Source organism: Haematobia irritans, chromosome 2 (assembly GCF_050003625.1).
Source record: "Haematobia irritans isolate KBUSLIRL chromosome 2, ASM5000362v1, whole genome shotgun sequence".
In the NCBI taxonomy this organism is placed as follows: Eukaryota; Metazoa; Arthropoda; class Insecta; order Diptera; family Muscidae; genus Haematobia; species Haematobia irritans.
The window spans coordinates 103,703,475-103,716,482 of NC_134398.1; the positions used below are offsets into that span (position 1 = coordinate 103,703,475).

Below are 13,008 nucleotides of genomic sequence, written 5' to 3' on the forward strand. Positions count from 1 at the left end.
TTGTCCAATTTTTCTAGGTTTTTAATATGTGTCCTCCAGGCTGGATTTTGTGTCCTGGTCACCTAATCCCGATGGAAACCTTCAAAGGTTGAACCACGGAACAAGTTTTTTGAAAAAATTTTTAATGACAATTATGCCCAACATGATTTCCTAACATTTGGAGAGGTTTCCCTTTCAAAAAATGTACAGAAAGTCAGCCGTCGCTGGGGTTTTTTGTCCTGCCCTCCAGTTGATGAAATTTAAATCTGGAATTTGACAAGGAACCGAGCTGATTTGGAACATGTGTTATACCTCAAAATGTTCGTATTGACGTCAGCTTTCATGTTCCTTTTTTTTTCCAAATTTTCTAGGTTTTTAATATGTGGACACCAGGCGTTGGTTAGTGTCCTGACCACCAGTTTCAACACTGAAATCTAGAATTTGACTAGGAACCGAGCTGATTTGGAACATAAGTTATACCTCAAAATGTTCGTATTAATGTCAGCTTTCATGTTCCTTTGTCCAATTTTTCTAGGTTTTTAATATGTGTCCTCCAGGCTGGATTTTGTGTCCTGGTCACCTAATCCCGATGGAAACCTTCAAAGGTTGAACCACGGAACAAGTTTTTTGAAAAATAAATTTAATGACAATTATGCCCAAAATGATTTCCTGACATTTGGAGAGGTTCCCCTTTCAAAAAATGAACAGCAAGTCAGCCGTCGCTGGGGTTTTTTGTCCTGCCCTCCAGTTGATGAAATTTAAATCTGGAATTTGACAAGGAACCGAGCTGATTTGGAACATGTGTTATACCTCAAAATGTTCGTATGACGTCGGATCGATACGACTTGTCGGCGATGACTAAATAATCGATAAATGTGTTATCGATCCCATAAACATGCAGCAGTATCGATTATGCCTTCGGACTTAACTTATAAATTGCACAATATATGGGATATGTTCGTCACGAGCACTGTCATCCGGAATAACTGATAGTCTGTAAAGCGCATTACAGTCCATCAGTTATTCCGGAAGCGCATAAGGTGCTTTTCAGAATTAACTTATAGTGTGGCCAACATCTGGGATATGTTCGACACGAACACTGTCGTCCGGATAAACTTATAGTCTGGACTGCGCATTACTTTGTTAGTTCGACTTCGAAGTCTATTATAACTAGAAGTTGTCATTTTTGACAATTCCCAATATCAGTCTCCTTTTTATGTGCAAAAAGACAGAAAGGATAGAATTTAAGGAGCAATTGAATATATAAATCTATTTTCATACAAATATCACTGTACTTGTATATTTTTTCGCAAGCGTTGATACATCATTTTAATAACTTCCGCCCCAATAAGCACTGAGAAAATATTGTAATTCATTTAGTGTTTGTACTCCAAAGTAGTTGATGTAGAAAAGCTTGACTTTTTTCTACATATTTTGGGGAATAACAGCCTAAATAAGAATCAAGTGAGAAGACAGGTACAAATTTCGTAGGTGGTGCAAGTTTTTCATATTGGAAATAAAACAAATTAAAATATTTGAAATTATAAAAAATGTTCCATATATTAATGTATGTATCTATGTGCCGCACAGATTCTTCCCACTAATATTCGCACAATATCGCCACCTGTAACATAGGTTTTACAGAATGGAGGAGGTATCTTTGACGGAAACAGAAAGCCGTTATTATGGCGATTTATTCTTATGCTGTGATGAAGAGAAAACAGGAAAAATACCTATGCTTAAAGCATCGGAGTTATTTCGTTCTGCTAATCTTTCCAACGATAAAATACTCGAGGTAAAATGTTTGATGTAATGTTTTATTTGTCAATATTTGCAAACCCGATTTGTATTTTCCATTGTCAGATAACTTCCCTGTCTGGCATTCCAGACACAGCGCTTCACGTGTCTCGAGCACAATTTTATTCTTGCCTTAAATTGATCGCTGCTCACCAAGCGTCTATGCAATTAAGACAAGAACTAATAGCTGCTTCGGTGCAATTACCATTACCCCGGTTTAGTTGGACTGATAATAATGATAAAATCGAGGCGAGTATTAATCAACAAGTCCACCATGCGATTCCGCCACCACCAGTTACTGATCGGCGTAACTCACTTCAGCGTCGATCAGAGTGGCCGGATACAAACCCAATGATTTCACGACGCAATTCCTCCACTCTTCAGCTCAAAACAGAAACGGGAGCAAGTAATACAGATTTACCGAGTACTGATTCAGAAGTGGACCAATGCGAATCCAGTTGCGGTGGAGAAGAGGGCGTCAGAGCCATCAACGTTCATGCAAAGGTAAGTTGTCCTCTATCTAAAATATATATCTTTGTAGAAGAATGTTTAGGAGGATTACATATACATTTTATATGATTTAGCGCTTTCTTATGGATTTACTATTATAATTCTTTGTATGTATATAGGAGTTAATTACCTCCGACAACAATATTATATACTTTTTTATTTAATTAAAATGTAAACTGGGTCTTTCTTTTTTAATTTGATTAAAAAGTTAATGGAAAACATTTTTGACTACGTTTTTAACTTCAATCAAAATTTTAATTGGAAATATTTTGGTGGTATTTTTTTGTGCAGAGTTTGTAGACCAACTTCTAACGAATAGACGTTTTTTGCTGCGCTAGAGCAAGTAAACATTTTTATGTGACATTATCTGTCAGCAAAAATTCCCAAATATATATACAGATATCATGTAAGAGCCCTCCAGATGACAAATGGGCGAAGGAGAATATATCCAACAATCATCAAATTTGATTGAAACCCAACTTTACGAACGTTCTTTTCTGGTGAGGGTGATCCGTGCTTGGAATCGTCTTCCTCTTGAATTAAAAAAATTTTCATATTCTGTTTCTATGTTTAGATACAAGCTCACTTCATATATTTTAACTCTCCGATAACAGTTCGTTTTTATGATGCTCACACATGTGCACATTCGTGCAGCTAAGGCTATGAATATTTTTATACATTTACAATTTTGTTGGTTTAAAGGGTGAAACGGTCAAAATTTGGTCAATATAAACTTGACGTATTTCTTTCAATTTTGCATTTAAAAAACCTGAACACCCCTCATTTTGAAGGTGTGTGTGTGTAGAATGTTGCTCCTATTTTGATTTTGGAATTCACTCTTCAGTTGTCAAAATGCCGTCCAAGCAAGAAGAGCAGCGTATCAAAATTTTGCTCGCGCATCGCGAAAATCCGAGCTACTCGCACGCAAAGCTGGCAAAATCGCTAAAAGTTGCCAAATCAACCGTTACAAATGTTACAAAGTGTTTGGGGAACGTTTGTCGACAGCCAGGAAGTCTGGATCGGGGGGAAATCGAAAACCGGAAGCCGCTGAGACGACAAAGAGAGTTGCCGGTAGTTTCAAGCGAATCCCTAACCTCTCTCTCCGAGATGCCGCAAATAAGATGGGTGTATCGGCTACAACCGTGCATCGAGCCAAAAAACGAGCCGGACTATCGACTTACAAGAGGTAGTGACTCCAAATCGCGATGATAAACAAAATACGACGGCCAAAGCGCGATCCCGGAGGCTGTACACGACGATGCTGACGAAGTTTGACCTACGTCAAAGCCGACTACAAGCAGCTTCCGGGACAGGAGTTTTATACGGCAAAAGGAAGGGGAAAGGTAGCAGATATTTTCAAGCACATAAAACTGTCAAAGTTCGCAAAGAAATATCTGGTTTGGCAAGCCATCTGTACCTGCGGCTTGAAAAGCAGCATTTTCATAGCTTCCGGGACTGTCAACCAAGAAATTTACGTGAAAGAGTGTTTGAATAAACGTCTGCTGCCTTTCTTGAAGAAACACGGTTGTTCCGTACTGTTTTGGCCGGATTTGACATCTTGTCATTACGGTAAAAAGGCCATGGAGTGGTACGTCGCCAACAACGTGCAGGTGGTTCCCAAGGACAAGAACCCTCCCAACACGCCAGAGCTCCGCCCAATTGAGAAATACTGGGCTATTGTCATGCGGAACCTAAAAAAGACCAAAAAAACTGCTAAGGACGAGCAGCAGTTCAAGGCAAACTGGCTTTCTGCGGCGAAGAAGGTTGACAAGGTGGCTGTACAAAATCTGATGGCAGGTGTCAAGCGTGAGGCCCGGCAATTCGGATTTGGAAAAGCGAAAGCCTAACTGAATATTTTTCCTGAATTTTATACTAATTGAACTTGAAAAAGAAATTTAATTTGATTTTTTAAATAAACGATTTCGCCGATTTACACGCGTTTTCCCTTGACCAAATTTTGACCGTATCACCCTTTAAATATATGGCTGGGGAGCCGCGTTAGTTGTACATTGCTGAAGAGAATAATTGGATTATAAACTACTTCAATATTATTTTTATTAAAAAAGAATGTATGATCGAGAGCAACCCCTACTTTCAATTAAAAATTTAATTGACATTTGTCACGAAATAATTTTTTACTTGATTCATTTAACAAATAAATGGTTATGTTTTGATTTAAATCAATTAAAATAGTTATTAAATTCGAGATGCTAATCAATCAAATGTTTAATTGATTCAATTCAACAAAGTTTACGTAACATTTCGTTTGTGATTAAAAGGTGAAGAAAAAATTTTTATTTTGTTTTATATTTGAAAAGGAAAAAAAAATATTTCATTTCGCAACAGTACTGAATTTATTTCGATTACAAAAATGAAGTGTTATTTAATTGAACTTGTCTAAGTAAATGAAGGTAATTACCGTACTAAATAAATCCGAAGTTTCATAATTCGTACGTACGTCAGCGTCTTGAGCGTATTCGTGCATGTGACGTGGGCCTCCGATATAAGATGATGGGAGAATCGTCAGACGTCCAATATTCTGAACATCACCATCTGAATGAATAGCATCGCGCATGTTTATAAAGTAGAGGTGTGCACGTGAGTAATAGTTTACTCACGCTCACGCACACTCACGACTGAAAAATCATACTCACGTACACTCACGCACAATATTTTAGGTAGGACTCACGCTCACGCACACTCACGAAAAGAAAATGTGTACTCACGTACACTCACGCACGAAAACATCGTGACTCACGAAAAATACGTGACTCACGAAAAATATCGTGACTCACGAATAATTTTATGATTAATTTACCTTACCCACTTCTGAAAACATGAGCATTATTAAAATCGTGAGTGTTATTATTATTATTGTAATTGAATTTAACTCTTAAGCGTTTTATGTTGGAGAGCAGGAATATTTTCGTGAGTGTAATTCTTTACTCACGCACACTCACGAATATATTATTTTCGTGACTCACGCTCACGCACGACATTTTGGTTTGTTAATCACGCTCACGCACACTCACGCTGTTGTCATGAGCGTGACTCACGCTCACGCACGAATCACGAAAATGTTCGTGAGTCACGACAATTTCGTGTCACGTGCACACCTCTAGTATAAAGTCCTCAGATCGTAGCTTTGCCTGATTGAATCGGATGAACGCTAAACGTTCGGTCTCGACTTTGACATACATATCGACAGCGAATTGCTGGAACAGCCGACGGCATTACAGAATGACATTCTCCTCATATGTACGAATCATCATATGATACGCATAGTAATTCATTGCGCTTAAATTTTTATTCCTTATACGCCTGAAAATGCAAAATTAAATGAATTGTTAATGGAAACCAATAATAGCAATAATTAGTGTGTGAATATTTTACCTGTAATTGGATCGACCATCTTCAACGTGATGTCCGTCTCGCACTTGCCAATAAATGGTTGGATATTATAACGCATCGTACAAATGATGTGTTTCGTTTAAAGGATGAATGATATTGCTTCTTCGCTGAACGACAATGTCTCGCGATTTAGTTGGATCGCCAACAATAATTGCAGCAGCCTCATTAACGGTGGGTGTATTTAATCTTCCCACATGTTCACCTGTTATGACAAATTTGTGCGTATCCGGTGGCATTCGTTCCAATGCTGTTTTGAACATATTACTGACAGCATTATTAGTGTGAAAAAATGCTTGAAATTGTTCAATAATTCGCCCCTTTAACTGCTGTGTTCCCTATATATTGCACCGCTGATCCAACATCGACGAAGTGAAATATATTTGCAGAAATTGATGCGGTTCATCTGATGTTGACACCATTGAACTATGCAAATGATATATTTGTCCATGTATCTGTCATCATTTATTGAAATCATTTATTGAAAAATACGGTGTAACTTCTGATCGTGTGGTGTATACGTGGTTGTTATGTCTTTCAATTCATTGTGTTGGTGTGAGTGATTGGTTATGTGTGATACATTTATTTATTTATTTATTTGAAATATATTACATAAATACAATTTATGAAATATATATAAAAGGTGCAGGGTAACTTAGACCATACGCACCCGATTATAAAACGAAAACTGAATATACTAAAATATGGAATTAGAAAGGAAACAATGGAATGAACAGTTATAAATAAAATAAGAAAATTGAATGATAAATACTTAGGTTAAAGTTAGATTAAAGTGGCAGCCCGATTAAATTTCAGGCTCACTTAGACTATTCAGTCCATTGTGATATGATGATAAATACTTAAAACTACGAACTAAATTATCCTAAAAAAAATATAAAATATAAAAATCATCGTTAGTTTAAATATCAGTAATGTTATGAGAACGAAGCGCAGCCCGAATTCGAGGTTCGAGGTTGACATTCGAGTTCGACATTCGAACTTCTGAAATAGGAGTGTTAATTCTGGAATGGGGGCAAATCGTCAAGATGTGGTCTACAGACAAAACTGTCCCACAAAATGAGCACATCAATGGATCAGATGAATCGTAATAATGTCGGGTATTAAATAGTGCCTTACCAACCCTAAGTCTCCCTAATAAAATACCATCTGCTCTACTGAGTGTAGAACAATAATCCGATCTCAAACCAGTTGGGCAAACGTTTTTTAGGAACACCTCTGAGCGTTCCCAGCTGTCTTGCCTCCTAAATTTGAGAATAGATCGAAACTGATGCAAAATCGCGCAAGAGTATGGTGGTGTCTTCTCAATCCGAGAACAACCCAATGCCTCCCTGGCCGATCTATCGGCCCTATCATTCCCGACAATCCCTACATGAGAGGGAATCCATATCAGAACCACACTAACAGAAGAACCATTAACATTAATTATCCTATCATAGGCATTTCTCCTATTTTCCACGAGAGCCGTAGCCACGCTAAGACTGTCAGTGCAAATTAGAACCTTCCCTATTAGATTCAACGCATATGAGGTCGCATAGTCAATAGCAGCGAGTTCCGCAGAAAAAAATGCCCGTCATATCGGGCAACCGAGAGACATGCAATGTCTCATAGTGACCACCAGAAATGGACCGTACCACTGCATATGAAGTAACTATTCCATCAAAAGATCCGTCCGTGAAAATAAGAAAATCCGGTCTAACAGGTTGGCTGATAAGTCCCCGGTCTAACAAAGAAAAACACATTTTTTTCAAAATTCGTTTTTATTATTCAACATAGTTGCCTTCAAGAGCGATACAACGATTATAACGACCTTCCAATTTTTTGATACAATTTTGGTAGTAGTCCTTCGGTTTTGCCTCAAAATAGGCCTCAGTTTCGGCGATCACCTCTTCATTGCAGCCAAATTTTCTTCCCTGCGAGCATCCTTTTGAGGACTGAGAACAAGAAAAAGTCGCTGGGGGCCAGATCTGGAGAATACGGTGGGTGGGGAAGCAATTCGAAGCCCAATTCATGAATTTTTGCCATCGTTCTCAATGACTTGTGGCACGGTGCGTTGTCTTGGTGGAACAACACTTTTTTCTTCTTCATATGGGGCCGTTTTGCCGCGATTTCGACCTTCAAACGCTCCAATAACGCCATATAATAGTCACTGTTGATGGTTTTTCCCTTCTCAAGATAATCGATAAAAATTATTCCATACACATCCCAAAAAACAGAGGCCATTACTTTGCCAGCGGACTTTTGAGTCTTTCCATGCTTCGGAGACGGTTCACCGGTCGCTGTCCACTCAGCCGACTGTCGATTGGACTCAGGAGTGTAGTGATGGAGCCATGTTTCATCCATTGTCACATATCGACGGAAAAACTCGGGTGTATTACGAGTTAACAACTGCAAACACCGCTCAGAATCATCAACACGTTGTTGTTTTTGGTCAAGTGTGAGCTCGCGCGGCACCCATTTTGCACAAAACTTCCGCATATCCAAATATTGATGAATGATATGACCAAAACGTTCCTTTGATATCTTTAAGGCCTCTGCTATCTCGATCAACTTCATTTTACGGTCATTCAAAATCATTTTGTGGAATTTTTTAATGTTTTCGTCGGTATCCACCTCTTTCGGGCGTCCACAGCGTTCACCGTCCTCCGTGCTCATTTCACCACGCTTGAATTTTGCATACCAATCAATTATTGTCGATTTCCCTGGGGCAGAGTCCGGAAACTCATTATCAAGCTAAGTTTTTGCTTCCACCGCATTTTTTCCCTTCAGAAGACAGTATTTTATTAAAACACGAAATTCCTTTTTTCCATTTTTTTTCACAATAACAAAAGTTGCTTCGCAAAAGACGCTCTATTTCACAAACTAATTGTCTTACAGACGTCAAATTTTGACACGAATCATTTGAAGGTTGGTACTATATAAAAATAATATGCATTTAATACTAGCGGCGCCATCTATGTGTCAGACCGGGGACTTATCAGCCAACCTGTTATACCGCTCAACTCTCTCCTTATAAAGCATTCTAAAAGGATCGGCACTTATCTATTGTTTCCTAAACTTGCTCAAGCTCAGATCTATCTCGACACAGTTTGTAGAATCCGATGAAACGGTAGGCCTCGAGGGAAATTCCATGCCATAATCTAAAAATGTCCCTAAAATGTTCCGTATCCCCGAAGATGACTCTAAATCATTCAACTCCAAATTAGTCCAAAAACTTAATGTAGATTTTCTGAAGTCACAGTCAAAGAACGGGAAGATAGGCCAATGGAGAATTTATGCAGTAAAGAACAAAAACCAGAAAATCTACCCTCCACATGCAGCGACTCAATAGGAGTAGATCTCAGCAGACCCGATGCAGTCCTATAGCATTTATTTAATGCAGTGTCCAGCTTTGAGATGTTCCGCCGAGAAGTCCAACCATAAATTGTGATACAATGTGCAACAGTCCCTTCTGCCAAAGCCTTGCAAATAGATAATGGCCTGTCGATATGTGGACCCTTCGACTGAGAACAAATCAGTCGAAGCAAATTGGTTACCTTACCCAACTTCGATTCAACATGGCACACATGTCTATCCCATAAAAGGTTCCTTGCAAAAGTCAAACCTAATATCCTCATTTCAGATTTGACCGGTACGACATCTCCTCCTAAAGGCAAATCCTCACAAATACACCTCCTCCTTCGGCATACATGAAGTACCTCTGTCTTACTAATGGGTACAACGGCACCTGACATACGTGACCACTCCTGTACGCTATCATTTAGTATCTCAAGACTCGCCTGCGTATCACCCGGCTACCAGATGAAACAACAAAAATGTTGTCAGCAAAAATCCCAACGAAATCTATACCAGGAATGCCTTCTATGGCCTTTGCCAAAGAATTTGCGTATATATTATAAAGCACAACGGAGGGAGGGGAACCTTGAAGTATCCCATTGTCCATCGGAACATATCGGGCGAAAAAACCATATATTCTCACAATCATTCGTCTATCCTATTTATATTGTCACAGAGAGTAAGACAGACGTGTTACAACCAAAGCTCTTCAAAAATTGGATTTTTTATATGAACAATTTTCCAAACCGGCGAAAAAATAAATTCAGGGATAATATTATTTGAAATATAACACTTTGGCCATACGATTCCTTGCGAATCACGGATATGAACTGTGGAAAATGCAATTTAATTTGTCGAGGTGTTAAAGTGCGCCGCGGCGGCTATTGCGAGAAAAATTACCACATGAAATGTGTTGGTCTTTCCAAGTATGAATGTGATGCGCTTTTTAAATACAAGAACTTGCGATACATTTGCGACGGCTGAATGAATTTTATTAAAATTACAATTGAAAACTACAAAAGTTTATTTAATCTTGTTAAGGAATCCGAAACAAAAATGGCTGAAGAAATAAATAAAACAAACAAGCTAATGGAACAACAAGTTAAAGATGCTAAGGCAGAGATTGTGAGAGAAATAAAGAGAGCACAAACAAATACGGGAAATGATACATATGCAAGTAAGCTTAAATCATCGAATAGTGTACCAGTTATTTTGAAGCCTAAAAACCAACAAACAAGCGAACTAACAGAAAAAGAAGTGAAGGAGAAAATCAAACCATCGGACTTGAATATGACCGTTAAGAGAATTGCAAAGAGAAATGACGGTATTATAGCAATCAGTTGTGATAATGTGAGTGAGAGAAACGCTCTGTCAGATAAAATTAAAGAGAAGATGGGGAATGAGTACGAGGTGCAGGCACCAAGGATGAGAAATCCCAAAATATTAGTAACCGGAATGAGTGATGAACTGGAGAAATCTGTAATAGTACCAGCAATAAAAAAACAAAACGATATTTATGATGTCAATTTGGAATGCATTAAGGTTTATAGGTCCTATAAAAATCCGCAGATTTTTAATGCAATTATAGAAACAGATGGTGAGGGATACAACAAATGACAGGCATCCCTGTTGATGCCTGTCATTTTGTATTGTTTAGAGGTGTTTTCTGGGACGTTAGGATTTGTCTTCAAGAGAATTCAGCCGATTTTTAATAGAATTATTAGATTTGTTTATGCTCTCAATGTTCGTCAGCATGTGACACCATGTGTCATTGACTTTTTGGGATGTGAATTTTGCAAATTTGTAGATATTCGTGTTTTGTTGCATTCCATAAGGTATATAGGACACAGACGCCTAGATACGTTGCGGAATTGTTTACCTTCTGCAGGTCGGTTCGTAACCCACAAATATTTATACCAAAGTTAACGACTTCATTAGAAAAGTCTTATTTTGTCCGCGTTGCTCGCATCTTCAATGCATTACCTATTTCTCTCAAGGTATTTAATTGTTCCTCAACTACATTTCGTAAAAGACTACATGTTCATTTTTCTAATTCATGAGTCAAATGTGAGATAAGTACTAAGTCTTATATAATTTATGTCAGATAATAATTTTAATTTTATTTTTATTATTATTTTTTTTTGTTATGTTAAATGTTAATTTAATTTTTATACTGCAGATGTTGACTAGTTACTGAGTAGCTGTAAATTCCTTAATTAATTTGTTTAATTTTTATTTATTTATTTATATATATTTTTTTATTTAGTTTTTAGTTTTTAGTTTTTTTATTTAGTTTGTATTATGTTATATCATTTTTTATTTATTTTATTGAGTCCCTTTACTAGCTTTTTATGTTAGTATTGCTGTCTTACTCACATATTCATGTTTTTTTTACTTTTTTTATTTTTTTCTATTGTTCTTATTTTTTAATTTTTTAAATTGATAATTTAATTTATATTTTTTAATAGTTTTTTTTCTTAATTTTCATAATTTTTTTGTTAATTGTTTTAATTATTGTGTATTTGTTTGTTTCAAAATCTGTTTAGTCACTTATTGATACTATTTTTGTTTCTAGTTTTTAAGCTCATAATTTTTATAATTTGTAATTATTACTATGTTTGTGCAGTTTTGGAATCCGTATATGGTTTTGCGGCTTGGATTCGCCAAGAAAATAAAAAATAAAATAAAATTATGGAAAAAAGAAAATATATGTTGAATGGGATAGATGCCCAGTATACGAAATCTGTAACATTTTAAGGTGCTTTAAATGTTGGGCATTCAACCATACTGCCAAATATTGTAAAAATGATGGGCAGATTTGTGCTAAATGTAGCCAAACTGGTCATACGTATAGAGAATGTTGAAATAGTAGTAAATGCATTAATTGTGTAAAAGCTAAAGAAAGATTGAGATTGGGAGACATTGATATTGGTCATGACAGTAAAAGTGAGGATTGCCCTGTATTGATTAGAAGGAAAAAAATGGAAACGGAAAGAATAGCCTACTAGCAACCAAAGGAAATAAAAGGGTTATATTTAAATATTGGCGGATTAACATCAAACTACAATGAGCTGGAAATTCTATGCGAAAATAAAAAAACCTGTCTTCATATGCATATCGGAAACCCACTTAACAGATGATATCGATGATAGTGAGATCATGTTGGAAAAATACAATGTTGTTCGATGCGACAGTACGTCAAGACACACTGGAGGGGTATGTTTTTACATAGATAAAAGATGGAATTTCAATAAACTGGATGTCAAGGCCGTGGACAAGCAATTTTGGTGGTTAAAAATTTAAATATTTTATGAGAATGTAAAATTTTATTTAGTGGGAGTTTATAGATCGCCAAATAGACAACATTCACCAGAAGGAAATTTTATAACATATTTTGAGCAGGAGATGGACAGATTTGTAGGAAAAGACTTTCTTGTAGTTGGTGATTTCAACAATGATTGGTTAGTCAACACTGCATCAAAAAAACGGATACAGGAAATTATCGAAGATAATTGTTTTAAACAAGTTGTCATGGAACCAACAAGAATTGCACAAAATTCACGAACTTTAATTGACTATGTCGTTACTAACATGTGTAATATTAAAGTAAAAACAGAAGATAGTCTCAATATCAGTGACGAAACATTACAAATAACTATTTCATCTCAAGAAGATATCAGTTACTGCAAGCCAACTAATATACGAGTTCTGCAATTCAATAATACAATTATGCGGGGGAAACTAAATTGTAGTAGGATCAATGATGATTTGATGTTTGCAAAATTTGAAGATTATTCTGATCTATTATTAAATGATATAAATTCTGCATGGAGTCTATGGTATTTTCAAGAATCATTAAAAGCAACTCAAATCCGTGGTTCAACCAACATTTAAAATCAATGAAGCATAGAAAGATATATCTCCATAATATGGCCGTATGGTATAACAATGAGTATTCAT

General features: G+C 36.6%; 1 protein-coding gene across 2 annotated transcripts in view; it reads left to right on the forward strand.

The window, feature by feature from the left end:
• Positions 1-1,170: 1,170 nt before the first annotated feature.
• The window catches only part of Reps (RALBP1 associated Eps domain containing), a 199,330-nt gene continuing 187,492 nt past the window's right edge, over positions 1,171-13,008 (forward strand). Inside the window, exons 1-3 of one of the 2 annotated variants that reach the window (XM_075295784.1) lie at positions 1,171-1,455; positions 1,570-1,774; positions 1,843-2,280. In XM_075295784.1, the coding sequence (XP_075151899.1) occupies positions 1,625-1,774; positions 1,843-2,280 (588 nt within the window). In that variant the 5' untranslated portion in view covers positions 1,171-1,455; positions 1,570-1,624. The remainder of the gene's footprint in view (positions 1,456-1,569; positions 1,775-1,842; positions 2,281-13,008) is intronic. The other variant, XM_075295783.1, reaches the window with a different exon arrangement.